Source organism: Bufo gargarizans, chromosome 5 (genome assembly GCF_014858855.1).
Source record: "Bufo gargarizans isolate SCDJY-AF-19 chromosome 5, ASM1485885v1, whole genome shotgun sequence".
NCBI lineage: Eukaryota > Metazoa > Chordata > Amphibia > Anura > Bufonidae > Bufo > Bufo gargarizans.
Genome location: NC_058084.1, coordinates 239771677 through 239799290, shown reverse-complemented (window position 1 = coordinate 239799290; position 27614 = coordinate 239771677). Strand labels below are relative to the sequence as shown.

Here is a 27614-nt window from a genome sequence, read left to right as displayed (position 1 = left end):
ACTTGATGATCGCTTGCTATTACACCTTTTTATGAGAAATGTTGTCCAAAATATTGCCTTTTTTGACAGTGATTTTTTTTTTTTTTATAAAAAGGTGTCCATCTGAGGGGTTATTTGGTATGATATTTTAAAAAAAACTGGTTGTTACATGTGCGGCAAGACCTAATATTTTTTTTCTTATTTTTTAGTTATTTCTATTTTACACAATAAAAGCATTGTTGTACCAAAAACAATTCATGTTTTACGGTCTCCATATTTTGAGAACCATATTATTGTTTTTATTTGGCGATTGTCTTATGGTAACGTCTCATTTTTAGCAGAATTAACTGACTGTTACTATTTTGGGGGGCATATGCCTTTTTTGATAGCTTGGTGTTGCACTTTTAGTGATGGTAGGATGAATAAATTAATATTTTCTTTAATTATTATTATTTTTTTTTAAGTGTTCACCGGAGGGGTTAGATCATAGGACATTTTTATAGAGACAGTCGATATGTACACGGCGGTGCAAAATATGTCTGTTTGTCTATGGTATTCCTTTTTTTTTTTTTTTTTTTTTTTAATTTAAAGTCTTTATACACATTGGCAATTTAAATCTCAATATGTTAGTGATCTTTATGATAATTATATAGTTTATTAGTTAGTGATATTTCAGTACAGTATAATTTTATTTTGTTTGTTAGTGATAGTTCTATTGAGTTTAATATTATTTAGTTGTTAAATTAATGGTTTTAATGTAGATTAAAGAGTTATTGTCCAGTGTTCTTTTTCTGTATTACTACAGTGTATGTTGTTGCCTCATTGTTGGCCCTTTTAATGTTTATGTACATGTTATGGATACATAATCATATTGCTATGCGCACATATTTACCCTCCTGTCCGGGGCTGGGGATCACCTCCTCTTCTGCCGAGTCCTGAGATGTGGTGGTGCTGGAGGGTACAGCACTTTCCACCTCCTTCACTTCTCCCACATGTGGTGGGGGTGGCTCAATAGGCTGGGAGGGTCTGGCCTCCTCCTCCTCCTCTTCCTACTCTACCTCCACGGCCTCCGCCGATCGCCTTCTCCAAATGGAGGGAATAGGAACTTCTGTGATCACAGAATGTTCAGATTTTAGATAAACAAAATCCAAAATCTTAATAACATTTGATATCAAGAAATTCCAATATGGAGAGATCTATATATAATTGCAGTGGCTGACAGCTTTATGATGTACAGTACAGACCAAAAGTGGGGACACACCTTCTCATTCAAAGAGTTTTCTTTATTTTCATGACTATGAAAATTGTAGATTCACACTGAAGGCATCAAAACTATGAATTAACACATAACAAAAAAGTGGGAAACAACTGAAAATATGTCATATTCTAGGTTCTTCAAAGTAGCCACCTTTTGCTTTGATTACTGCTTTGCACACTCTTGGCATTCTCTTGATGAGCTTCAAGAGGTAGTCACCTGAAATGGTTTTCACTTCACAGGTGTGCCCTGTCAGGTTTAATAAGTGGGATTTCTTGCCTTATAAATGGGGTTGAGACCATCAGTCGCGTTGTGGAGAAGTCAGGTGGATACACAGCTGATAGTCCTACTGAATAGACTGTTAGAATTTGTATTATGGCAAGAAAAAAGCAGCTAAGTAAAGAAAAATGAGTGGCCATCATTACTTTAAGAAATGAAGGTCATTCAGTCCGAAAAATTGGGAAAACTTGGAAAATGTCCCCAAGTGCAGTCACAAAAACCATCAAGCGCTACAAAGAAACTGGCTCACATGCGGACCACCCCAGGGAAGGAAGACCAAGAGTCACCTCTGCTGCGGAGGATAAGTTCATCCGAGTCACCAGCCTCAGAAATCGCAGGTTAACAGCAGCTCAGATTAGAGACCAGGTGAATGCCACTCAAAGTTCTAGCAGCAGACACATCTCTAGAACAACTGTTAAGAGGAGACTGTGTGAATCAGGCCTTCATGGTAGAATACCTGCTAGGAAACGACTGCTAAGGACAGGCAGAAGCGACTTGTTTGGGCTAAAGAACACAAGGAATGGACATTAGACCAGTGGAAATCTGTGCTTTGGTCTGATGAGTCCAAATTTGAGATTTTTGGTTCCAACCACCGTGTCTTTTTGCAACGCAGAAAAGGTGAATGGATGGACTCTACATGCCTGGTTCCCACCGTGAAGCATTGTTGGAGCAGGTGTGGTGGTGCTTTGCTGGTGACACTGTTGGGGATTTAATGACCCCAAACAAACCTCCAGGCTGTGTAAGGGCTATTTGACCATGAAGGAGAGTGATAGGGTGCTGCGCCAGATGACCCGACCTCCACAGTCACAGGACCGGAACCCAATCCAGATGGTTTGGGGTGAGCTGGACCGCAGAGTGAAGGCAAAAGGGCAAACAAGTGCTAAGCATCTCTGGGAAATCCTTCAAGACTGTTGGAAGACCATTTCAGGTGACTAACTCTTGAAGCTCATCAAGAGAATGCCAAGAGTGTGCAAAGCAGTAATCAAAGCAAAAGGTGGCTACTTTGAAGAACCTAGAATATGACATTTTCAGTTGTTTCACACTTTTTTGTTATGTATATATTTCCACATGTGTTAATTCATAGTTTTGATGCCTTCAGTGTGAATCTACAATTTTCATAGTCATAAAAAAAAAAAAAGAAAACTGGTTGAATGAGAAGGTGTGTCTAAACTTTTGGTCTGTACAGTCGTCGCCAAAAGTTTTGAGAATGACAAATATTAGTTTTCACAAAGTTTGCTGCTAAACTGCTTTTAGATCTTTGTTTCAGTTGTTTCTGTGATGTAGTAAAATATAATTTCACGCACTTCATACGTTTCAAAGGCTTTTATCGACAATTACATAAAATGTATGCAAAGAGTCACTTACAGTGTTGGCCCTTCTTTTTCAGGACCTCTGCAATTTGGCTGGGCATGCTCTCAATCAACTTCTGGGCCAATTCCTGACTGATAGCAACCCATTCTTTCATAATCACTTCTTGGAGTTTGTCAGAATTAGTGGGTTTTTGTTTGTCCACCCGCCTCTTGAGGATTGACCACAAGTTCTCAATGGGATTAAGATCTGGGGAGTTTCCAGGCCATGGACCCAAAATGTCAATGTTTTGGTCCCCGAGCCACTTAGTTATCACTTTTGCCTTATGGCACGGTGCTCCATCGTGCTGGAGCATTGTTCTTCTTCCAACAATCCAACAACAGTTTGGTGAAGTTGCTGTTGAAGGTACCATTCTTTATTCATGGCTGTGTTTTTGGGCAAAATTGTGAGTGAGCCCACTCCCTTGGATGAGAAGCAACCACAAACATGAATGGTTTCAGGATGCTTTACTGTTGGCATGACACAGGACTGATGGTAGCGCTCACCTGTTCTTCTCCGGACAAGCCTTTTTCTTGATGCCCCAAACAATCGGAAAGAGGCTTCATCGGAGAATATATGACTTTGCCCCAGTCCTCAGCAGTCCATTCACCATATTTTCTGCAGAAGATCAATCTGTCCCTGATGTTTTTTTTGGAGAGAAGTGGCTTCTTTGCTGCCCTTCTTGACACCAGGCCATCTTCCAAAAGTCTTCGGCTTCGCCTCACTGTGCGTGCAGATGCGCTCACACCTGCCTGCTGCCATTCCTGAGCAAGCTCTGCACTGGTGGCACTCCGATCCTGCAGCTGAATCCTCTTTAGGAGACGATCCAGGCACTTGCTGGACTTTCTTGGACGCCCTGAAGCCTTCTTAACTAGAACTGAACCTCTTTCCTTGAAGTTCTTGATGAACCTATAAATTGTTGATTGAGGTGCAATCTTAGTAGCCACAATATCCTTGCCTGTGAAGCCATTTTTATGCAACGCAATGATGGCATGCACGCGTTTCTTTGCAGGTCACCATGGTTAACAATGGAACAACAATGATTTCAAGCATCACCCTCCTTTTAAACAGGTCAAGTCTGCCATTTTAACCCAATCAGCCTGACATAATGATCTCCAGCCTTGTGCTCTAACAAGAAGATTACTGAAATGATCTCAGCAGGTCCTTTAATGACAGCAATGAAATACAGTGGAAAGGTTTTTGGGGGATTAAGTTAATTTTCATGGCAAAGAAGGACTATGCAATTCATCTGATCACTCGTCATAATATTCTGGAGTATATGCAAATTGCTATTATAAAAACTTAAGCAGCAACTTTTCCAATTTCCAATATTTATGCAATTCTCAAAACTTTTGGCCACGACTGTACTGTATAACTCAACCAAAAATTCTCAAACGCTCAAACATTTCCTTGACAGACACCTGACTGTGGGCAGATGAGATGGAACTGCTGAAGGTGAGAGGCGGAGTGGCGGGTGGTTGAGAGGGGGCAAGGAGGACAGCAGTGGTTGACATGGCTGAAGATGCTGGACCAGGAGGAGGATGGTGGCTTTGAGTTACATGCTGTCTGACTGTGCCACTAGCTCCTTGCGACGACCTCCCCCTGCTTCCAACTCGTCTCCTCCTTCTCTCTGTCTCCCCTTCTGAACTTTCCCCCTCTTCTTCTCTTCGAGCAGGCACCCACGTGGCATCCACAGACACATCGTCATCATCAACCGCTTCACTTGTATCTGACACCTCAGCAAAGGAAGCAGCAGCGGGTACAACATCATCATCATCACACTGTATGTCCATGTGTGTAATCCTGCCTGACTGAGACATATCCCTGTTATCTACATCCTCTGGCAATAATGGTTTCGCATCACAATTTCATCCAACTGATGTGTAAATAACTTCTCTGAGGGATCAAGTGAAGCGGCTGTGGTGGTGGTGGCAGCAGGCGGGAGAGTGGTAACTTGAGAGCAGGTGAACAAAGCCGAGCTGGAGGAGGATGGTGCGTTGTTTCTTAGCGGAAGCTGTTGAAGATTGGGTGTCCCGTGTAAGCCAGTCAACTATTTTCTGGGTTCAGGATACGTGGCCAGACACTCTGTGGGCCAGTTGGCTTGCAACTGCGATTATATCAGAGATAAATAATAAATAACCTTTTTTTTTATCTGCAAGGTATTGTCTGACACCCTGTATGAATAGTGTGCACATAGTACAGTCTGTGGGCCAGACATTCACTCACTGGCTTGCAACTGCGATTATATCACAGAAAAATAATACATTGCATTTTTTTTATCTGCAAGGTATTGGGATTGGAGAGTGACACCCTGTAACGGTATGAGTGGTGGCCAGACACTCACTGGCTTGCAACTGCGATTATATCACAGATAAATAATAAATAGAATTTATTTTTATCTGCAAGGTACTGTCTGTGACACCCTGTATGAATGGTGTGCACACAGTACTGTCTGTGAGCCTGCAGCCTCTCACACACACGGACAGGCAACTGCAATATATATATATATATATATATATATATATATGTATATATAAAAAAGCTGAGACTGATGTACCAGCCCTAAAAAGGGCTTTTTGGGGTGCTGTCAGGACGCTGTCCTTACAGCAGATGAGTCTGTGGACACAGAACACTGCCCTAGCTAACACTTTCCCTATTAGATCAGCAGCAGCACTGTCCCCCCTCTCACTAAGAATGCAGCTTTCGAATTAATCTAAAATGGATGCTGTCCAGGAGGTGGGAGGGTCTGGGAGGGAGGGTCTGCTGCTGATTGGCTGGAATGTGTCTGCTGAATGTGAGGTACAGGGTCAAAGTTTGCTCAATGATGATGTATAGGGGGCGGACCGAACATTGCATATGTTCGCCCGCCGCGGCGAACGCGAACAAGCCATGTTCGCCGTGAACTGTTCGCCGGCGAATAATTCAGGACATAACTAGTCTCAGAGTAGAATTAACCCTTATTGCGTTTATGGACTCACACCATGCAACTTTAATGGGGAATACGAAAGATGGGGTCTATAAACTCAACCAAAATTCATGGTTTATAGTTCCCTCTAAACCAAATAGGTCAGAGTGGGAGTCTCCATAGTCCTGGGTCCATAGCCAATAGGAAGGAGGCTAGCCCTCAGGCTTCTAATGCAGACACAGTGATGATTCAGTCAGTCACAAACCCAACACATCACATCACCCAACTAACACCATCCCCACAATGAAACATGGTGGTGGCAGCATCATGCTATGGGGATGTTTTTCAGCAGCCGGGACTGTGAAACTGGTCAGAGGTGAGGCAAACATGGACAGGAATATTCTTGAGCAAAAGCTGTACCACTCTGTACGTGATTTGAGGGTAAGACAGAGGTTTACCTTCCAGCAGGACAATGACCACAAACGCACTGCTGCAGGAACACTTGAGTGGTTTAAGGGTAAACATATAAAGGTGTTGGAAGGCCTAGATCTCAATCCAATAGAAAATCTGTGGTCAGACTTACAGATTGCTGTTCACAAGCGCAGACCATCAAATTGGAAGGAGCAGAATCAGTATTGCAAGGAGGAATGGGCAAAAACGCCTGTGGTAAGATGTGGCAACTGCTCAGAGACTTATCCAAAGCGACTTGGAGCTGTGATTGCCACAAAAGGTGGCTCTACAAAGTATTGACTTTAGGGGGGTGGTTGAATAGTTTTGCACATTGACTTTTTCTGTAATTTTGTCCTATTAGTTGTATGCTTTACAATTAACCAATTTAAAAGAAGGTCTAAGTTGTGGGCATGTGCTACAAATTAAATGAGGCAAATCCTCAAACAATCCATGTTAATTCCAGGCGGTGAGGCAACAAAAAAAAAAGAACAAAGTCAAGGGGGATGAATACTTTTATTTAGCACTGTATACATTAAAGTGTTGGCAAAACATACAAGTTATTTACGTATGTACCTGGGCATTTTTCGTCCTGGATTCTTTTAATAAAACGGGTCCGTCTTCTCTTCATGTCTGACCATTTTATTTTAATGGCCAGACAGCGGTGTTTGCGACCCATTTGGTGCCACTTTTTATAGGCCAATTCCCGCGCAATCCTCTGTTTCTTGCCGTGGGACCGGGTGCGGTCGTATCCATGACCCAACTTCCACTTCAAGAGAAAAATGCAAGCATATAATCCCAATTTTTAACAATAATAGTATTGAAAATAATTTAATCAAGTAAATTGCAAAAAGTACTTAATGCTTTGAGATGGAAATATTAGATTTAGGCCACCTGCACACGAGCGTGTTTTTTCAAAACTAAGGACCGTACAAACCCGTCCTGCCGAGTGGACAAGCGCACAGCGTCATTGGTTGCTATGACGACGTGCGCTTCCGGCCACCACCACTGTAATGTGATACATTTGTATGATCTATACAAGTGTATTACTGTACAGTGGTGGCGGCAGGAAGCGCACAACGTCATAGCGAGTTAGCAACCAATGACGCCATGCACTCGTCCACTCTGCAGGACAGGTTTCTACAGTCTGTAGTTCTGAAAAAACACGCCTGTGTGCATGCGGCCTTACTGTTACTGTTAGAAGATGGGATTGTATTACGACGGTATGTGGGTGGGGTCTGAGCTATCAGATACTGTCCAGCTAAGCAGAGATGTACCTGTCTAGTGAAGTGAAGTGATGGTACGGTATGGGGTGTACACTGGGTAACTGTAAATGAACCATCAAATACTGGTGGTCTACAAAGAAAGCTTCTCCTGAGTCCTGACCAACATTATACAAACTATAATCTATAGACTATGTGTGTGTGTGTGCGGTATATTGTGTGTGTGTGCAGAATATAGTGTGTGTGTGCGTGTGCGTGGAATATAGTGTGCGGCATGACAATGGATGTGCAATGTGCATGTTAAATCTATTTCTCTGCTGTCCATACAAATATGCTACTAACATAGTGGGTGTCATGTCACAGGAATCAATAATATCTAGTGAGACTTTATAAAATGTGAAGTTTTGTGCACTTAAGAAAAATTAGAATCGAAGAAGGTCGCACTGGTGATTTTTTTTTATAACACTCTTTATGCATATAAAATGATTGTTCAGACATGCAGGTGAAATGTAATCAAATACACTACTTTAATGTAAGATTACTTACAGTCACCAGGAGTTCTTCCTCTTCCTCGCTGAACTTCGCTCCAACCATCGCATCAATCTAATTGCTAGTCGGTGCAAACCAGTTGCTGTAGGTCACGCCTTCCTAGCGCATGTGCTCTTGCGATTAATACTATGCCAAAATGTCACCGATAAAAAAAATAATGCTTGTCGATCGCAAATTCGCTTAATACTTCTGGGTATGTCAGTGTCCATGTTGTGTGACTATTTGTGCGCATCTACTAAGTATTTTGTGGCTGAAAATATGACCTGGAGGTTTCTCATGTTCGCATGCCATTAAAATGAATGGGACACGCCGCGAACCTGCTGTTCGCGAACATTTGAGCGAGTCGAGCGTTCGCGTTCGCAAACCGTCCCATCGGATGTTCGTCCATCACTATTGGTTAATACTGTCCAGTGTGGCCATCCCTCTAGTCGGATCCTGAACCAATTGGGAAAGGTAATTCTCTGGTTTTTGCCAAGAACCTGTTTCCTTTATGAGATGTACAGGTTTCAGTTTCCCAGTCTAAATCTGGGTAGTTTAAGTCCCCCATAATAACAACCTTATTATAATATGCTGCCTCCTTTATTTCGTTTAGAAGTAGATTTTCTGTGGCCTCCGATATATTAGGTGGCTTATAATAAACTCCTATTATTGTTTTTTCCTCCATCTATTTCTACCCACAGTGACGCCACACGTTCATGTCCCTCACTTCTTCCTGTATTGTGGGCTTTAGACAAGTGAGTCATGTGCTTACATTCTTGCTAAATGTTTTACTCATTTGACTCCCTTAGCAATAAAAGTTGGTAGATCTATAAACAGAATTACCCTATAATGATTTTTTGATCAGCAATGAACACAAACTGGCACATGGCCTTAGGTAGTAAATCCAATGATAAGACTGAATGAAATCTAATTTCTTTCTGTTAATCTGACTTGACGCCAGGCTTAACCTAGTGCCTTAACCATGCAAGTTCTGTACGTAATGTAGGCATATTATGTATCAACATGGGCGTAGGTAAAGGCTCATGGGCCCTGGTGCAAGAGTTCAGCTTGGGCCCCCTTCCCTCAGTGCTTTGTGGCAAGGGGCAGGGGTGCACCTAGCCTTTCTGCTGCCTGAGGCAAAAATTGAAATGGCACCCCTCCATGGCAAATTCTCGATCTAACCCCTTACCTCCAGCCTTACTGTTAAAGACATACTTGGAAAACATTACATACAGTCGTGGCCAAAAGTTTTGAGAATTACATAAATATTGGAAATTGGAAAAGTTGCTGCTTAAGTTTTTATAATAGAAATTTGCATATACTCCAGAATGTTATGAAGAGTGATCAGATGAATTGCATAGTCCTTCTTTGCCATGCAAATGAACTTAATCCCCAAAAAAACTTTCCACTGCATTTCATTGCTGTCATTAACCACTTCAGCCCGCTAGCTGAAACCCCCTTCATGACCAGAGCACTTTTTACACTTCGGCACTACACTACTTTCACCGTTTATCGCTCGGTCATGCAACTTACCACCCAAATGAATTTTACCTCCTTTTCTTCTCACTAATAGAGCTTTCATTGGGTGGTATTTTATTGCTGCTGACATTTTCACTTTTTTTGTTATTAATCGAAATGTAATGATTTTTTTGCAAAAAAATGACATTTTTCACTTTCAGCTGTAAAATTTTGCAAAAAAATGACATCCATATATAACTTTTTCGCTAAATTTATAGTTCTACATGTCTTTGATAAAAAAAAATGTTTGGGCAAAAAAAAAAAATGGTTTGGGTAAAAGTTATAGCGTTTACAATCTATGGTACAAAAATGTGAATTTCCGCTTTTTGAAGCAGCTCTGACTTTCTGAGCACCTGTCATGTTTCCTGAGGTTCTACAATGCCCAAACAGTAGAAAAAACCCACAAATGACCCCATTTCGGAAAGTAGACACCCTAAGGTATTCGCTGATGGGCATAGTGAGTTCATAGAACTTTTTATTTTTTGTCACAAGTTAGCGGAAAATGATGATGATTTTTTATTTTTTTCTTACAAAGTCTCATATTCCACTAACTTGCGACAAAAAATAAAAAATTCTAGGAACTCGCCATGCCCCTCACGGAATACCTTGGGGTGTCTTCTTACCAAAATGGGGTCACTTGTGGGGTAGTTATACTGCCCTGGCAATTTAGGGGCCCAAATGTGTGAGAAGAACTTTGCAATCAAAATGTGTAAAAAATGACCGGTGAAATCCGAAAGGTGCACTTTGGAATATGTGCCCCTTTGCCCATCTAGGCTGCAAAAAAGTGTGACACATCTGGTATCGCCGTACTCAGGAGAAGTTGGGGAATGTGTTTTGGGGTGTCATTTTACATATACCCATGCTGGGTGAGAGAAATATCTTGGCAAAAGACAACTTTTCCAATTTTTTTATACAAAGTTGGCATTTGACCAAGATATTTTTCTCTCCAGTCTAAGCATTACAATGTGATCTCTGAACTTACAGTTCTGCTGAGATGGCGATAACCATAATCTTAGGTGAATTGGCGGACAGTGACTCGATCCAAACGACACCTTGTAGATCGGGAAGAAGTTTATTCCAAACTGTGCAGATCATACACCGATGAACAGATGGATAGGTCAAAAAATCATGCTGTGAGCAGCTAACAGAGCAAGTAGCTGAGATGAGGGGTGAAGCCAGAATGAAGAAGAGGGGAGGAGACAAGAGAGAGAGCAGAAGCTAGGGGAAGAGAGAAGGGACACACATAATGAAAAGGCAAACCGTGCATGTGTGACATGATAAGGCATTTTTTGGAGGGGACAAAACATTGTGTCACTGATTATAAGAACCTAACGTTTCTCGAGTCTGCTAAGAGGTTGAATCCCCGTCATGCCAGATGGGCATTTATTTTTATTTATTTCTCCATCACCTTCAGGCCAGGAAGTAGAAACGTGAAGGCTGACGCATTGTTTCGGAGCTTCTGTGCGTTTCAGCCTACAGATGCACCACCTGAATCCATTCTACCAGCTAATATCTTCGTAGCAGCCTTGACCCAGGATATCATGGCTCTTATTAAGGCGGAACAACATTTGGCTCCAGCATCCACCCCAACAGATAAGTGGTTTGTTCCTGTACAGTTTAGTCTCCAACTGTTGGGTGAGTTTCAGGATTCTGCCTTTTGTGGACATCCTGGTATTGAGGGCACTAAGGAGATGCTTTCTAAATCATATTGGTGGCCCACTCTGTCTAGGGATGTCAAGTCCTATTTGTCGGCCTGCAAGGTTTGTGCTAGGTCTAAAACCCCTAGGACTCACCCTAAATGGTGACCTATAACCCCTACCCATTCCCAGTAGACCCTGGTCCCATATCTCGATGGACTTTATCACTGACCTGCCGCCTGCGGAGGGCAAGACTGGGGTTTGGGTAGTGGTCGATAGGTTTAGAAAAATGGTTCATTTTATTCCTGTCTAAACCCTCGAATGCTAGAACCCTGGCATCTATATTTGAGAAACCGATTGTTCGTTTACATTGTATTACAGAGAATATTGTGTCTGACAGGGTGTGCAGTTTATGTCTAAGTTTTAGAGGGCTTTCTGTCAAGAATGCCAGATTTGTCTTTTTCATCCGCCTACCACCCTGAGATTAATGGGTAGACTGAATTCCTCAGTCTTTGAAACAATTCCTTAGGTCATATGGATAAAATACCTTCCGTTGGCTGAATTTGCTCTGAATAACCATGTTAATTCTTCTGCTGGTGTCTCCCCATTCTTTTGTAACTATGGTTTCCATCCTCGTTTTCATTTTGGGTCATCCATCTCCTTCTCTAACCCGAGGTCTCCTCTGAACTGTGCACAGTTTCCATTCGGGGTCAATCGAACGTAGAAAAGGCTAAGAATACTCAGAAGATTAAGGCCAATAGGAGACGTTCTAAGGGTTTGAAGTTTCAGGTTGGGGATAAGGTGTGGTTATCCTCCAAGAATCTCTCGCTCAAGGTAGCTTCTAGAAAATTTGCTCCTCGTTTTATAGGGGTTGTACAAGATGACGGAGGTGATTAACCCGTTATCGTTTAGGTTGGAACTACCCGAGTCGTTCCACATTCATAATGTCTTTCACAAATCTCTACTTAAAAGATATATTGAATCTGGTGTACCATTGCCGGCCGCGCCTCCACCGCTTCTTGTTAATGATTCTGTGGAATATGTGGTATCTAAGATTGTGGATGTCAGGAAAGTGCGTAATGCTTTACAGTACCTGGTGCACTGGAAGGGTTATGGAGGAGAGATCTTGGGTACCTGCAAGGGAGGTTCATGCCCCTAGACTGGTTAGAAAATTTCATTCAGAACATCCTGCGAAGCAGTTGCCTGAAGTCTTGGGTCCGCTGGCCCCGCATAAGAGGAGGGGTACTGTCACGGGATGACGACGGGGTGCTCGCTCTCCACAGCGTGGTTGGCGTCCCGCCTCTGTGCAGGAGCGAACACACATGCAGTGTCCTCGTCTCCTAGGTGATAGGGGGTGGGATGTAAGCGCACGTCTCCTCAGCGCGGCCGGCGTCCTCGGTTCCCCCAGTAACCAGGGTAGTCTTAGCACAGAGCTGGGCACTCGGTGCTCAGCTGTATTCAGGAGGACGGGTCATGTGACGCTGGCCACATCACATGACCCCTGCTAATCAGTATTTAACAGGCAGCCTGCTGGCCACAGGTTACCTGTTATTTAGGTTTCATTTGCGATTTATATTATCTGGCTTACTTACATGCTGCTGTTTTTCCTGACGATCCTCTGCCTGCTCCCAATGTACTTCGCTACTCTCCTGGTTTTTGGACCCCGGCTTCCTCCTGACGATTCTCTGCTGACTCCTTTGGTACCTCACAACTCTCCTGGTATTTATGACCCCGGCTTCTCCTGACTATTCTCTGCCTGCTCCATTTGTACTTTATTGCTCTCCTGGTAATGACTCGGTCCGTTCACATTCTGTTGTTGTCTGGTCTGTCCTCCCCGCACTTATTCCAAGTTAGGGACTGCCATCCAGTTGACCCCTGTCATTTGGACTTGTGAGGCAAGTAGGCAGGGCCAGGGGTGAGGGTGAAGCACAGTGGTCACTTCCCTCCCCCCGTGTGTTTGTGTACGCAACCGTTACAGTATGACAATGTAAATTCACTGCCAAATGGCTAATAACACATACTTATTTTTGCAATTAAAGGGGTTGTCCAGGTTCAGAGCTGAACCTGGACATCCCTCCATTTTCACCCAGGCAGCCCCTCTGACATGAGCATCGGAGCAGTTCATGCTCCGATGCTCTCCTTTGCCCTGCGCTAAATCGCGCAGGGCAAAGGCATTTTTCTGAGTTCCGGTGACATACCGGGCTCTCTATGGGGCTGACAGGCAGCCCGGTGACGTCACCGGCACTGATGGGCGAGATTTGGCTCTGCCCTAGCCAGTAAAACGGCTAGGGCAGAGCTAAAGCCCGCCCCTCAGAGCCGGTGACGTCACCGAACACACTGCTGGGCGGAAGTTACCGCCCGGCAGTGTGTTATTGAAAACACAAGAGCCTGTGCCCTGGGCGATCTAGCGCAGGGCACGGGAGCGCATCGGAGCATGAGATGCTCCGATGCTAGGCTCAGGGGGGCTGCCGGGGTGAAAATAAGGGTATGTCCGGGTTCAGCTCTGAACCCGGACAACCCCTTTAATGCAGTTCAACAATGGCTTTATGACAATGTCAATTCACTGCAGAACGGCTAATAACACATACTTATTTTTGCTATTAATAAAGCGCAGCAATGGCTGTATGACAATGTAACTTCACAGCAGAACAGCTAATAAGATGTATTCTTCTTCCTATTAATACACCCTGTAAATGGCTGTAGTACAATGTAACTTCGCCACAGAGCGACAATTAAGACATATTTTTTTTACTATTAATAAACCCCCCCAAAAAAGTATGATAATTAAAATTCACCAAATAAGGGCTAATAGGACGTCTGTATCTTTCCTGTTAATACACCCCGTAAATGGCTGTAGTTTTCCCTCCCCAAAAAAAGTAAAACAATATAAAATCAACGCAGAATGGTTAATCGGACATATGGATATTTCCTATTATTACACCCCTTAAATAGCTGTTTCACACAAAACTTGCACCCCAATAGCAAGGTTTGCTGGAATTACTGATGTATCATATTGCAAACAACCTAAAAGCAGCAGTATAACTGCTATTTGGATCCCCAATTAGTGCAGCAAGGTGTAATAGATTAGCTCTGTGGGGGATCAGCTCAGTGACTTCAGGTGTCATTTAAACAATAGTCTTTTATTTTGTTCAACACAACTTTAACAAATGCTTGCTTACTTCAGCGGGTAAACACAAAGAAACACAGTTCATATGAAATAGTCCAAATCACAGTCCTCTGTAGTTCCAGAGTTCCACCACCCGCTGGAGAGGGAAAAAAAAAAAGTAGGCCACGGCAGGCTTATCCACAGCAACACACCACTCTCCTGGGATTCCTGGCTTAAATAGGCCAGCCAACACCTGGCCTGGATACGTGGGAGTAGTCATCCCACCCTGCTCTTTGACTACTCCAATGAAACCCGGCCCGGATCAGCTGCAGCTAGCAGCTAAACTACCTCTAGCAACTGTCAGTAACCTAGGGTTACTGACAAAACATTACCGGTTCATTTCACTGAGGCCAGGCACCTCGGTGACACAAATCTATCCTCTATTATGGCACCATGTGCCTTCTCACAGCTCCTATTACCCTGCTGAACACCCCACTATTGGACCCTGTTCTCCTTTTATAGTGTTGACAATGCCTCCCTATCCTTTCCCTACACCTTGAATAATCTTTCCCTGAACCGCTAAATCTATTTTTCAGCACAATAAAGTACTTCCTACCACTGTCCCTAGCGCCTGCTGACATCTCTCTCTGCATTAAGTACACTGGAAAATGGCTGATGAGGCTATTTAGAGGGCTGTGACAACACTGGCTGCTGCTTGGCTGCATGCATAGAATTGTAGGTTATCCCTCGTTCCCAGAGTTCTTTGCTCCATGTCCTAACACGTGCCATTTTAGGAAAAAATGCAATTCGTCATCACTAAGCGTGAGGAAATTCGGCTTCATTGAAAAAGAAATTTTCGGATAGAATTCCACTTATTCAACTTCTCTAGTTATTACTTTATGGTCACTATTGTCCAGGTGTCCCTCAACCTGCACAGATGCTGTTCTGTCAGGTCTATTGGTTAATACTCAGTGTGCGGCAAGAGGCAATATTCGAATTTGCAATATTTTGCGATTGCGAAAATCAGCAACCGAAAATTTGCGATCAACACTACTCCTAAAGTCCAAGATATTGAAGTCTTTTCATTGGCCCACAAGCTAGAAGCAGTGAGGGATCATGGGTACTGATGAAAAAAGAAATCTAGAATATTCGAGATTAGGAAGATATAGCACTATATTCTAGATATTCGCAAATTCTCAAAGTGCCAATATTCGCGATAAAAATTCACGATTAGAATATTTGCGATCAACACTAATAATACTAAGTCTAGTGTGGCCGTCCCTCTAGTCGGTTCCTGAACCAGTTGGGAAAAATAATAGTCTTTGGTTATTACCAAGAACCTGTTTCCTTCATGAGTTTTACAGGTTTTAGTTTCCCAGTCTATATCTGGATAGTTGAAGACTCCCATAATAACGATCTCATTATGATTTGCCGCCTCATCTAACTCTTTTAGAAGTAGATTTTCTGTGGACTCTGTTATATTAGGTGGCTTATAGCAAACTCCTATTAGCATTTTTATTTTTATTTTTTATTTTCCTCCATGTATTGCTACCCACAGTGACTCCACATGTTCATGTTATATCTTCCCGGAGTGTGGGCTTTAGACAGTACTTTACATAAAGGAAAACCCCTCCCCCTCTCCTATTTTGACGATCCTTTCTAAACAGACTGTAACCCTGTATGTTAACTGCCCAGTCATAGCTATCATCCAGCCATCTCTGTTATTCCCACTATGTTATAGTCATCTGACACATCACAAATTTTAGTTCACTGGTTTAATTAGTCAGGCTTCTGGAATTAGTGTACATATACAATTGAGAGGTTTTTGTAAATTATTACCCTACACCTTTCGTTATGAACTGTTCTAGTTCCTCCTTCCAGTTGTCCCAGGTCTCTATCTGCAATATCAGCCCCTCCTATAATGTAATTACCCTCACCCCAGTTCCCACTCCTCCAACCTTCTAGCTATCTTCTCCCACAAAACAGCTGCCCCTTCCCTATTAAGGTGCAGCCCATCCCTTTGATACAGCCTATAGCCGGCAGAGAAGTCAGCCCAATTCCCCAGGAACCCAAACCCATCCTTCCTACATCAGTTCTTGAGCCACTTGTTAATCTCCCACTGCCTTTCTGGCATTGTTCATGGTATAGGTAGTATTTCTTGCCCTAAGTTTTGTTACTTAAATCCCTAAAATAATTTTTATGGACGTGCCACCTACCCCAAAACATGTCAGCTGTAGCTCTGTGTAAGCAACTCCCGTATGGCACTTTTTCTCCACAAGGTAGGCACACAACACCACAGCGGTGTGCACAATCTGCCGGATTAAAATAAGCCGCAACCGTTCAAACACAATTATAGGTACCATAGGTCTATTGCAGCACATGAGGTGGCATAACTGTATCCTTTGGGAAAATACTACTTTTCAGCTTTCCCAATCAGAATGTTTATCCCTCTTCTCCTGCTCCTCGTTGTGACAGCTAACTCTTTGCATTTGCCAAAGCAGCCGAATTGAATTGAAGAACTTTGCTCTAGTAATTATGTAAGTATGTGTAGCCATGTATGATTAATTGAGAAGCCGATTACCCCTTTGTTGGGAGAATATTCTGTTGGAGGAGAGGCTGGGCTGTGAAAGATCATTTGAGTTTTATAGAATTTGTATTTACCACTGTGTACACAACTTGCTGCAGCTAACGGCGAGCAGACGCCTGATGCCAGCATGTTAGAAAAGGAGGTCCCCCTTCACCCCCTGCAGTCACCCCCTCCCGCTGCCACGAGCAGCAGTAGCAGCAACAGCCAGTTCAGTCTCCTCAACGTGATGGAGCAGTTTCCCAAAGTGCCACACCAGGCTGAGCCTAGTCAGCAAGCTGACAGCTACCTCCTCAATACCCGAGTTCAGGCCTACCTAAACTCTGGCCAGTCTCTGGTGAATACCCTGTTCCCTGACCCCATGTAAATACAGGCAGGGCAGGCATACTGTTGCCCGAACTGGTACAGCACGCTCTCTTCTTTTTTTCTTCTTGCCCAGCCTCCAATGTCATATTGGAGGTAATGTGGTGACACCCAAACAGACTAAGCTGCCATCGGCCAGTGTCCAAAACATCAGTTTTGTCAAAAGTAACCAAGTCTGGTTTGGGGAGGATTTTAACACTCCTTCGGCTGACGCCGATAAATAGATCTGGCCTTGCTGGCAGTTCCCCATCTTGTCACTGTTGCTTCTGCTGCCGCCTGCAAACTATTATCTTCTGTAAGGCTGCTGCTGCCTCCATCATGCCACTAATGCAACCTGCCCAATATCATGTTCTGTATGGCTGCTGCTGCCGCCATCTGCATTATGCCACTGCTGCAACCTACCTACAGTATTATCATGTTCTATACTGCTGCGACCTGGCTACCATCACCTTCTGTATGGCTGTTGCTGCCATCTTCATCATGCCACTAATGCAACCTGCCTACCATCACATCCTGCCTGCATCATACCACTGCTGTGATCTTTCTACCATCACCTTCTGTACGCTTGCTGCTGTGGCCTCCATAATGCCACTGCTGCGACCTGCCTACCATCATGTACCATGTCAACATGTACCATATGGCAGCGGCTGCACCTTGCTGTTAATCCCCTACTTCCAATAACCATTAACACAAATCATCTGCCACTACTATCACTACTACTACCACCAATAGATAGTTCTGTATGTTTCAAGCTATGCTGCTTCTGCGGTAGCTACTATTGCGGCCACGTGCCTCTATATCCATACTGTACCCTTTCCACATTCACACTGCACTGCTGCTGCTCCCAATTAAAAAGGGAGAATTTTTCAACAAGCCACTTTTTCTTCCAACAATCAACACTTGTGCAAGTTGTACCAGTATCGCAAATCTCTGGCGTAAACCACATTATAATCACGCCACATATATTATGATAAATTTGGTGCAGGAAAACAAAGCAAAGCCAGACTTAAAACTGACATAAAAAACAACCCTCAATGATAAATGACCCTCTTTATGTGTGAGCTAATTTGCGCTGATACAAAAAGCCGGAAGTAATTTGAATATAGGCAGTTTCTCTAAATTAACATCATGTAACCTTTTACAATAACCCTCTATAAAGCAGTACTGAATAGCTAATGTTATGATTTACAACCTTTTTCTTGTTACATATCTTTTTACAGATGCAAGAGCAAATATTTTTTTTTTTCTAAATCATTCAGCAGGGCAATAAAAATTTGCACACGGATTGTATGGTGGCTGATTCAGTACTCAGTGAAGAATTGACTGATAAGGCATTAATAATTAGAACTCTCCTTGTACAGGTTCTGCTGACGCTTATTTCTGCTTTAGGTGGTGCCCTCCTGAAATGAGTACCAAAGGTTCACTATAAATACCACTTGCTTAAATTCACAATCATCACTTTCATCTTCCATCAAGCTGCCTCATTTTCTTTTCTCACATCCTTTTGTAATAAGAAAGTAGAAGTGTGTGAATCATGGTCAAACTTGTGCTGCCAAACTCAGGACTTGAAAACAGGATACAAACCTATGAGCAGCTTGAGGTCCTAGAAAAAGAAGAAGCAGGAGAAAGACCAAAATGGGACAACAAAGCTCAGTATATGCTTACCTGTGTAGGTTTCTGCGTGGGACTAGGAAATGTATGGAGATTTCCTTACCTTTGTCAAAGTCATGGAGGAGGTATGTACTAAATCCTATAAATTTACCACTCTAGACAGATATCCATAGCATGTACAAGTGTATAAAAGATAACCAAGTGCAATATGTTTATATTTTATTCTGTTTAAAATAATGTTATAGATAGTTGCAGAATTAATCATACATGAATAATGTTGCTCTATTTAGAAAGTATGCATAAGGAATTAAATGCATGTGGGTCAGCCATGTACAATATTATACAGAAAATCACTACAAAAAAAAAGGCAGATTACAGAATGCACCTCAAGATATCAAATGAAATGAGTTTGTCACCAATAAATGCAATTAACAAGGCAATACATCAAGCTAAATTTTAGCACACAGAGACACTTCTTCATCACAAATGCAAGAAGTCGATACCTATTACCATTTTATTTATATAGTGCCTACTAGAGATGAGCGAATTTTTTTAAAATTCAAATCGCCAGATAAAAAAAAAAAAAAAAAAGTTAAAAAGTGGTTTGATCCGAATACATTCACGGCGAATTTGGTTAAAAAAAACCCTGCCTATTTCCTGGCTGCAGAGAGCCTTTATAGTGGTTTAGAACACTGTGCCTTGCAGTAACATGAAGAGTGAGTCTGCTTTGGTAGTGATATAATATTGCGAGTCCGTATAACATGCAGATGACAGGCGTCGCTCTTAAAATCACTGCACACTTGACTTATTTGGGCAGTCACGGGGCCAAAACTGACCAAATAACTCAAGTATAAACTCAGCCTTACAAGTCGATGTTAGCGCCAAGAAGAAGCATACTCCTTTTACATGTACTCCTTTTTCATGCATAAGGCTGCACTAATAAGCTTGTCATAAGACTCATTGTCTAATATTCTTGTCTGATGACTATGAAACCAGTAGATGGTGCTATTGAGTTATGAACAGCGCCATCTATTGGTTTCATAGTCTTCTGACAAAACTATTAGTCTACTCTTGTCATAACACTGTGAAACCAATAGATGGCGCTGTTCATAACTCAATAGTGCCAGCTATTGGTTTTCATAGTCTTATGACAGCTGAAAAACAAGGCAGATTCTGCTCATTTGCATGTCTTTCCCATATCCCCATGTTTATGCAAATTAGTTTTTACATGACAAAACTGTATAGAAAGGTTATTGAAAAATTGTTAGGACAATCAGAAAACTTTGTCGCATTAATGAAATTTATCTAGGTGTGCAGGTCCACCCAAGCCATCCAACAGATGCAAAATAACTTTGAGGTTTACTGGTTCTCAGTCAGATGAGAGCTGGTTTGGAATGTCTCATAGTGCACAAGGCAGCCATTGTAAGGGATGCTGGCTGTTATCTATCTCATGGATAGATTGATGGCTTGCACATATCTGGCTTTGGCATATAGCCTTTGTGTGGTTGTCTATTGTGTGTCATACATAATAGGAGTCTAAGATGCATCCAGCTATCCTCTTAATGCTGTTTCCAAACCATTTTGATGGGGTTTCAATTAATTTCTAACCTTTTTTTGTGAACCAGACACCCTCTTCTCTTCCGATCAGGGGGTGCCTGGGGTTCTCCCATTGACTTCCATTGTGCTCGGGTGCTCAGTAGAACACACAAGCATACCAATGTGTTCAGCCAGAGCACCCAAGCACTTTGGTGCTCGCTCAACACTAATCTCTACAAATAATGTATTTGCTGTAAATCACGAGAAGGGCATAGTTGGAGACATTGACTTCACAAAAGATAAAGAGCAGCGGAGTTCAGCCACCTCTATTTGCTTCCAGCTGTTTACTGCTCTTGAATAAAAATTAGGGAAACCAGCTTCAGCCTCCTCTGATGTGTATGCGTGTATGCCTACGGAGTCCTTTTGTTATGGCTTTGCACAGGGAGCAAGAATATTATGCACAATTCTCATGGAACTACTGATCTTAAGAAACTGGACTTGGACTCCAAAGCAGAGGCTCTCCTGTTATGTCTTGTGAGCTGTGGAGATCGAATGCAGATGTTTCAGATAAAAACACATGAATCATGTAGATTGTAAGCCCTCACGGGCAGGGCCCTCTCTCCTTCTGTACCAGTTTGTAACTCATCTTGTTTATGATTAGTACAATTGTCTGTTATGTATGTGCACTGCTTATCATATGTACAGCGCTATGGAATGAATGGCGCATAAATAATAAATAATAAAAATAATAATAATAATAATATGTTCAACTTACTGAAGCTGCTTGATTTCATTGTGAATAGATGGTAAAGGCAAAGTCTGCAGGTGTGTTGTCATCAGCATCTTCATTATGTTTACTGCAGGACCCACGAGGACATAATTCGGTCCATACAGCAAAAGGAGTTCGAGAATCACCTATCAATGTTCTCGAAAAAAGCCTGTTTCGCATAAAAAATTTCACCACTACGTAATTCGGTCCATACCGCAAAAAGGGCTTTATCACATATAACTGCACCGCTGAATGGCAAATAGGCCCTTATTTTTTTCCACTTTTCCACACAAGGCTTTTCAGCATATAAGTGCAACACAGAACAGCAAATATAAATGTTTCTTTTGCCACTAATACAGGGCAAAAAGGGCTTTAGAATATATAACTGTACCGCTGAACGGCAATTAGACCCTAATTATTTTCCACTTTTCCATTACACAAAAGGCTTTTCAATATATAAGTGCAATGCTGAACGGCGAATATATTTTTCTTTTGCCACTAATACAGGGCAAAAAGGGTTTTAGAATATATAATTTCACCGCTTAAGCAGCAAATATATTTTTTCTTTTTCCGCTAATACACGCCACAAAAGGCTTCACAACAGATAACTGCACCGCTGAACGGCAAATATATTTTATTTTTGCCACTAATACACGCAGGGCCGTCTTTACCAAGGGGAAAAAGGGGCAGCTGCCCCGGGCCCAGTTGCTCCTGGGGGGCCCAAGGCAGCTGCCTCTTGAGCCCTGCTAGCTACTGCCCCGGGTGGCAAGCTGTCAGCTACACAGGGGGTGCTCCCATTTCATGCCTGCCGGCACTGAGTCCAGGCATCATGATCGTACTGTGTTAAAGTTGTGATCTAGGACCTTAATTACATCATCACCATGTGACCAGTAACCTAGCAATTACTGGTCACATGGCTATGAGGTCATCACAGGTCCTACCAGGAGTGTTGCAGAAGTTAACTGTGGAGCTTTTTTGTGTGAAGATTACATAAAAAAAATGTGACAGGGGCTGTTATGTTAATATACTGTAAACTACTGTATAGTGGGGTGCTGTATACTGTGTGGGACTGTATACTGTGTGGTGGGCTGTATACTGTGTGGGGGCCTGTATACTGTGTGGGGGCCGTATACGGTGGGGGGGTTGTATACTGTGTGGGGGCCTGTATACTGTGTGGGGGCCTGTAAAGTGTGGGGGGCTATATTGCTGTACTGTATAGTGTGGGGGGCTGTATCATGTATAGTTTGGGGTGCTGTATACAGTGAGGTGTTGTATACTGTGGGCTGCTATACTGCTCTACTATATACTGTGGGGTACTGTATAGTGTGGGGTGCTAAACTGCATACCGTGTGGTGCTGTATACTATAGGGTGCTATACTGCATACTGTGGGGTGCACTGTAAAACTAGGGTGAGCCGAGCCCTGGTCTCCTTCCTGCAGAGCGGTGCCCACTTCCAGCCCAGAGCACTGATCCTGAGCCGCTGGAGTCTTCGGAACTGGAAGTATTTACAGCCATTCACTGTACTCTACCAGATGTGTGGATTTTTTGTGTGTGTGTTGTGGTGGAGGGCATGATTGCCTGCTAAGGTGTGGGAAGGCGGGATCCAGGGGGCCCAAGTAAATTTTTGCCCAGGGTCCAATCAATATTAAAGACGGCCCTGAATACATGACAAAAAGGGCTGTAATTTAGCACTTCACCACACAACGGCTAATAAGCCCTTTTTTCCCCACTAATACAAGCCAAAAAATTATTTGGAACATATAAGTGCACCGCACAATGGCAAATAAGACATAGAAATATTGCCTTGTAATAACCCCTGTTAAAGGGATTCTGTCACCTCCCCTAAGCCAAAAAACGATTTTAAAGCAGCCATGAAGCACAGCTTACCTGGATTAGGCTGTGCTCTTTTATCTTGAAATCCGTCCAGCAGTTACTGCAAAAAACGACTTTGATTGATATGTAAATGTGTCCTGAAGGTGCCCAGAGGGGCGTTTTGTTCTTCTTAGAGAGCCCAGTACCGCCCCTCTTTCAGTGCCCAGCCCACCTTCCTTGTACTGTCTAACCGCCGCCCCCAGCCTGCCACAGCCTCTCTACCCTCTCCTTCCCCTCCCTCAAGCCGAACGAACTCTCGCACAGGCGCAGTACCCACTGAGGGCTGCGCCTGTGCGATCAGCAGGAGACTGAGGGCAGCAGCTTCATCTTCGTCACTGGGCATGCGCCGAGCCCAGTGACGTCCGATGCTCGCTCTTCCCTGCTGACTGAGGGAAGAGCGAGCATCGGACGTCACTGGGCTCGGCGCATGCCCAGTGACGAAGATGAAGCTGCTGCCCTCAGTCTCCTGCTGATCGCACAGGCGCAGCCCTCAGTGGGTACTGCACCTGTGCGAGAGTTCGTTCGGCGTGAGGGAGGGGGAGGAGAGGGTGGAGAGGCTGGGCTGGGCACTGAAAGAGGGGCGGTACTGGGCTCTCTAAGAAAAACAAAACGCCCCTCTGGGCACCTTCAGGACACATTTACATATCAATCAAAGTCGTTTTTTGCAGTAACTGCTGGGCGGATTTCAAGATAAAAGAGCACAGCCTAATCCAGGTAAGCTGTGCTTCATGGCTGCTTTAAAATCCAGCCCAAACCACCTTGCTGGCGTCTGAGTCGGAATGGAGCTCTCTGCCCTTTACCAATCCAGCCATCTGGCCCATCAAGACTCACTCTCATTTCATCAGTCCATAAAACCTTAGAAAAATCAGTCTTGAGATATTTCTTGGCCCAGTCTTGACGTTTCAGCTTGTGTGTCTTGTTCAGTGGTGGTCATCTTTCAGCCTTTCTTACCTTGGCCATGTCTCTGAGTATTGCACACCTTGTGCTTTTGGGCACTCCAGTGATGTTGCAGCTCTGAAATATGGCCAAACTGGTGGCAAGTGGCATCTTGGCAGCTGCACGCTTGACTTTTCTCAGTTCATGGGCAGTTATTTTGCGCCTTGGTTTTTCCACACGCTTCTTGCGACACTGTTGACTATTTTGAATGAAACGCTTGATTGTTCGATGATCACGCTTCAGAAGCTTTGCAATTTTAAGAGTGCTGCATCCCTCTGCAAGATCTCTCACTATTTTTGACTTTTCTGAGCCTGTCAAGTCCTTCTTTTGACCCATTTTGCCAAAGGAAAGGAAGTTGCCTAATAATTATGCACACCTGATATAGGGTGTTGATGTCATTAGACCACACCCCTTCTCATTACAGAGATGCACATCACCTAATATGCTTAATTGGTAGTAGGCTTTCGAGCCTATACAGCTTGGAGTAAGACAACATGCATAAAGAGGATGATGTGGTCAAAATACTAATTTGCCTAATAATTCTGCACGTAGTGTAGTTCACACACTCTTTGTTCTATGTGCTGGTAACTGACCCTATGCACTTTCCCAGCTAAATAATAATTAGTAGCGTCCCCCTGCTCAGCCCTGGCTAAAAACTGAGGCTACTTTCACACTGGCATTTTGGTTTCCATTTGTGAGATCCGTTCAGGGCTCTCACAAGCAGTCCACAGCGGATCAGTTTTGCCCTTAATGCATTCTGAATGGATAAGAAGCAACTCAGAATGCATCACTTTGGCTCAGTTCTGCCTCCATTCCGCTTCGGAGGTGGACACCAAAATGCTGCTTACAACGCTTTGGTGTCAGTCTGACAAAAAACTGAGCCAAATGGATCTGTCCTGACACACAATGCAAGTCAATGGGGACGGATCTATTTTCACTGACACAATAGAAAACGGATCTGTCCCCCCATTGACTTTCAATGGTGTTCAAGACGAATCCGTCTTGGCTATGTTATAGATAATACAAACTGATCCGTTCTGAATGGATGCATGCGGTTGTATTATCTGAACGAATGCGTTTGTGCAGATCTATGACAGATCTGCATCAAACGCAAGTGTGAAAGTAGCCTTACAGACACTACCCCTCCCGACATGTTTCACCACGTTTGCGGCTTCGTGGGGGGGGGGGTTATTAACATCCGCGCGCTGCCCTGAGCCCTGATAAATAGATGAACTCCCTCCCATATTGCCATCTACCTCCAATGCTCCGTCTCATAGTTTGAGTGACCTGTAGCTTCATCTAATCGGAGGGAGACCGAAGCGCGTGTCATAGACTAACACACACTCGGTCTCCCTTCCTATCAGTGCTGCGCTTGTCATCTGTTCATCTCCTCCTATTGGCAGACTCAGCTGCTCATTATATAAGAGGAGAAGATAGGGCGTCACTGGTGTTGTACTCATTAACCCTTTACATGTTGTTCTGAGGGAAGTCAGTCTGTTGATTTAACCCTTCCAATACTTTGCTGCTTTTACTCAGTGAAAGCCTATCTATTAGTTTGTAAAAGTCATTGCACTCATCATTTAAAGAAGTAGATGTAAATATAGGTGGCATATGGAGATAGGATATTTTGTACCGGGATTTGCGACACAATGTGTTCAATTACATGTTTTAGATTTTTCTATTGTGCTAATAATTAAATAAATCAATTACCATAAAGAAATGGCAGATCTAAATGAAGGCAGTAAATGAAAAGCCCTCAGTTAGACCTTTAGACTTAAGGATTGCAACCTGTGGATCCATTTCGCTTCCTCCTGACGCAATTTCTGATCTAAATTACTATTCTGGGGCCCAATTAAATTTTTGCAAGACCCCAAAATTTTGGGACCTCAAGGTTATTGTTATGTGCATATGAGATGTGTCTGTACAGAGAGGTATCTTTTGTGTTAATAGCACTAATGTGTCCAGGTATTCTTCTCCTCAATTCTTGCACTGTTTTACCGACATACAGCTTCGGGCACGTACACGCTGCTACATATACTATACCACTATTTATAAGCCAAGCTTATAGACCCAACACTGGAAGTTAACAGTGCTACCCTTTGAATCCAGATGAAAAAAAGGAGTCTGGTTTCAAGTTCTTTGGGAGCAGCACCTATACAAGCAGACAAACATCACAAGTTTGTGAGTGTTCACCTTTGAATTCAAGTGTGTGTTTGTATCTTCCCCAGCCCCTGGGAGGGGCTGGGGAAGATCCAGCAATAACCATGACGGTCCATATCGGAACCAATGACAAAGTTAGAGGTAGGTGGAACATCCTTAAAAATGATTTTAGGGCAAACAGATCCCATTCCAAATTTGTACAACTATGGAAACCATGGATTGAATATAAGAAAACATAAGGTGAAAATGACGCCTTTTCCACCTTTAGTCTTTTCACTTGAACTATATCTTAGCACTCTATGATTAACATCCCTGAGAACATCCTGCGTTCTATTCGTTCTATTTGTTCTATCTGTTCCATATGGAGGACACTACTTCCCTTCATGAGTTACCTTGTTGTCTCACTTACGTCAAAGCATACCAGTCTGTCTATGGGTTTAGACACAAGGCTCGAGTCGTTATTGGTCTGGTTAAGTTAGCCAGAGTATTGTGTACTACTTTTACCCTTGTACTGCCCTAATTCATAAGCATTGTTGTGAGAATGTTATTTGTGATCAAATGCATTGTTTATTACTACATATATGCAAAAGTGTATCTGTAACATTACGCTTCCCTATGTGACCGCATAATGTGCACTTATTTTCTTTGAGAAGAAAAACAATAAAAAGATATTTGATAAAAAAAAAAAAAAAGGGGGAGATTTACAAGTGGCTCAAGAACTGGTGTTGGAATGAGGGGTTTGGGTTCCTGGAGAATTGGGCCGACTTCTCTGTCGGCTATAGACTCTATTGTATGGGCTGCACCTCAATGGGGAAGGGCCAGCTGTTTTTGGGGAGAAGATGGCTAGAAGGTTGGAGGAGTGTTTAAACTAGGGACTGGTGGGGAGGGTAATTACATTATAGAAGGGGAATATATTGCAGATAGAGAGACTAGAACAGTTCATAAGGAAAGGTGTAGAGTAAAAAATATTCATAAATCTCTCAATTGTATGTACACTAATGCCATAAGCCTGACTAATAAAACTAGTGAACTGGAATTAGTTATGTGTGAGGAGAACTATGAAATAGTGGGAATAACTTAGACATGGATGGATGATAGCTATGACTCTGCAGTTAACGTACAGGCTAACAGTCTGTTTAGAAAGGATTGTCAAAATCAGAGACAGGGAGGGGTTTGCCTTTATGTAAAATACTGTCTAAAGCCTACACTCCTTGAAGATATAAGTGAGGGACATAAACATGTGGAGTCACTGTGGGTAGAAATACATGGAGGGAAAAAAAACTAATAAAATACTAATAGGAGTTTGCTATAAGCCACCTAATATAACAGAGTCCACAGAAAATCTACTTCTAAAAGAGATAGACGAGTCGGCAAATCATAATGAGGTCGTTATTATGGGAGACTTCAACTACCCAGATATAGACTGGGAAACTGAAACCTGTAAAACTTATGAAGGAAACAGGTTCTTGGCAATAACCAAAGACCTTTCTTAACTGGTTCAGGACCCGACTAGAGGGGCGACCACACTGGACTTAGTATTAACCAATAGACCTGACAGA

At 42.9% G+C, this 27614-nt stretch overlaps 1 protein-coding gene across 1 annotated transcript in view; it reads left to right on the top strand.

Moving 5' to 3' along the window:
- The first annotated feature begins 18600 nt into the window (after positions 1-18600).
- The window catches only part of SLC6A19 (solute carrier family 6 member 19), a 178130-nt gene continuing 169116 nt past the window's right edge, over positions 18601-27614 (top strand). Inside the window, exon 1 of the mRNA XM_044294082.1 lies at positions 18601-18907. Within this exon, the coding sequence (XP_044150017.1) occupies positions 18706-18907 (202 nt within the window). The 5' untranslated portion in view covers positions 18601-18705. The remainder of the gene's footprint in view (positions 18908-27614) is intronic.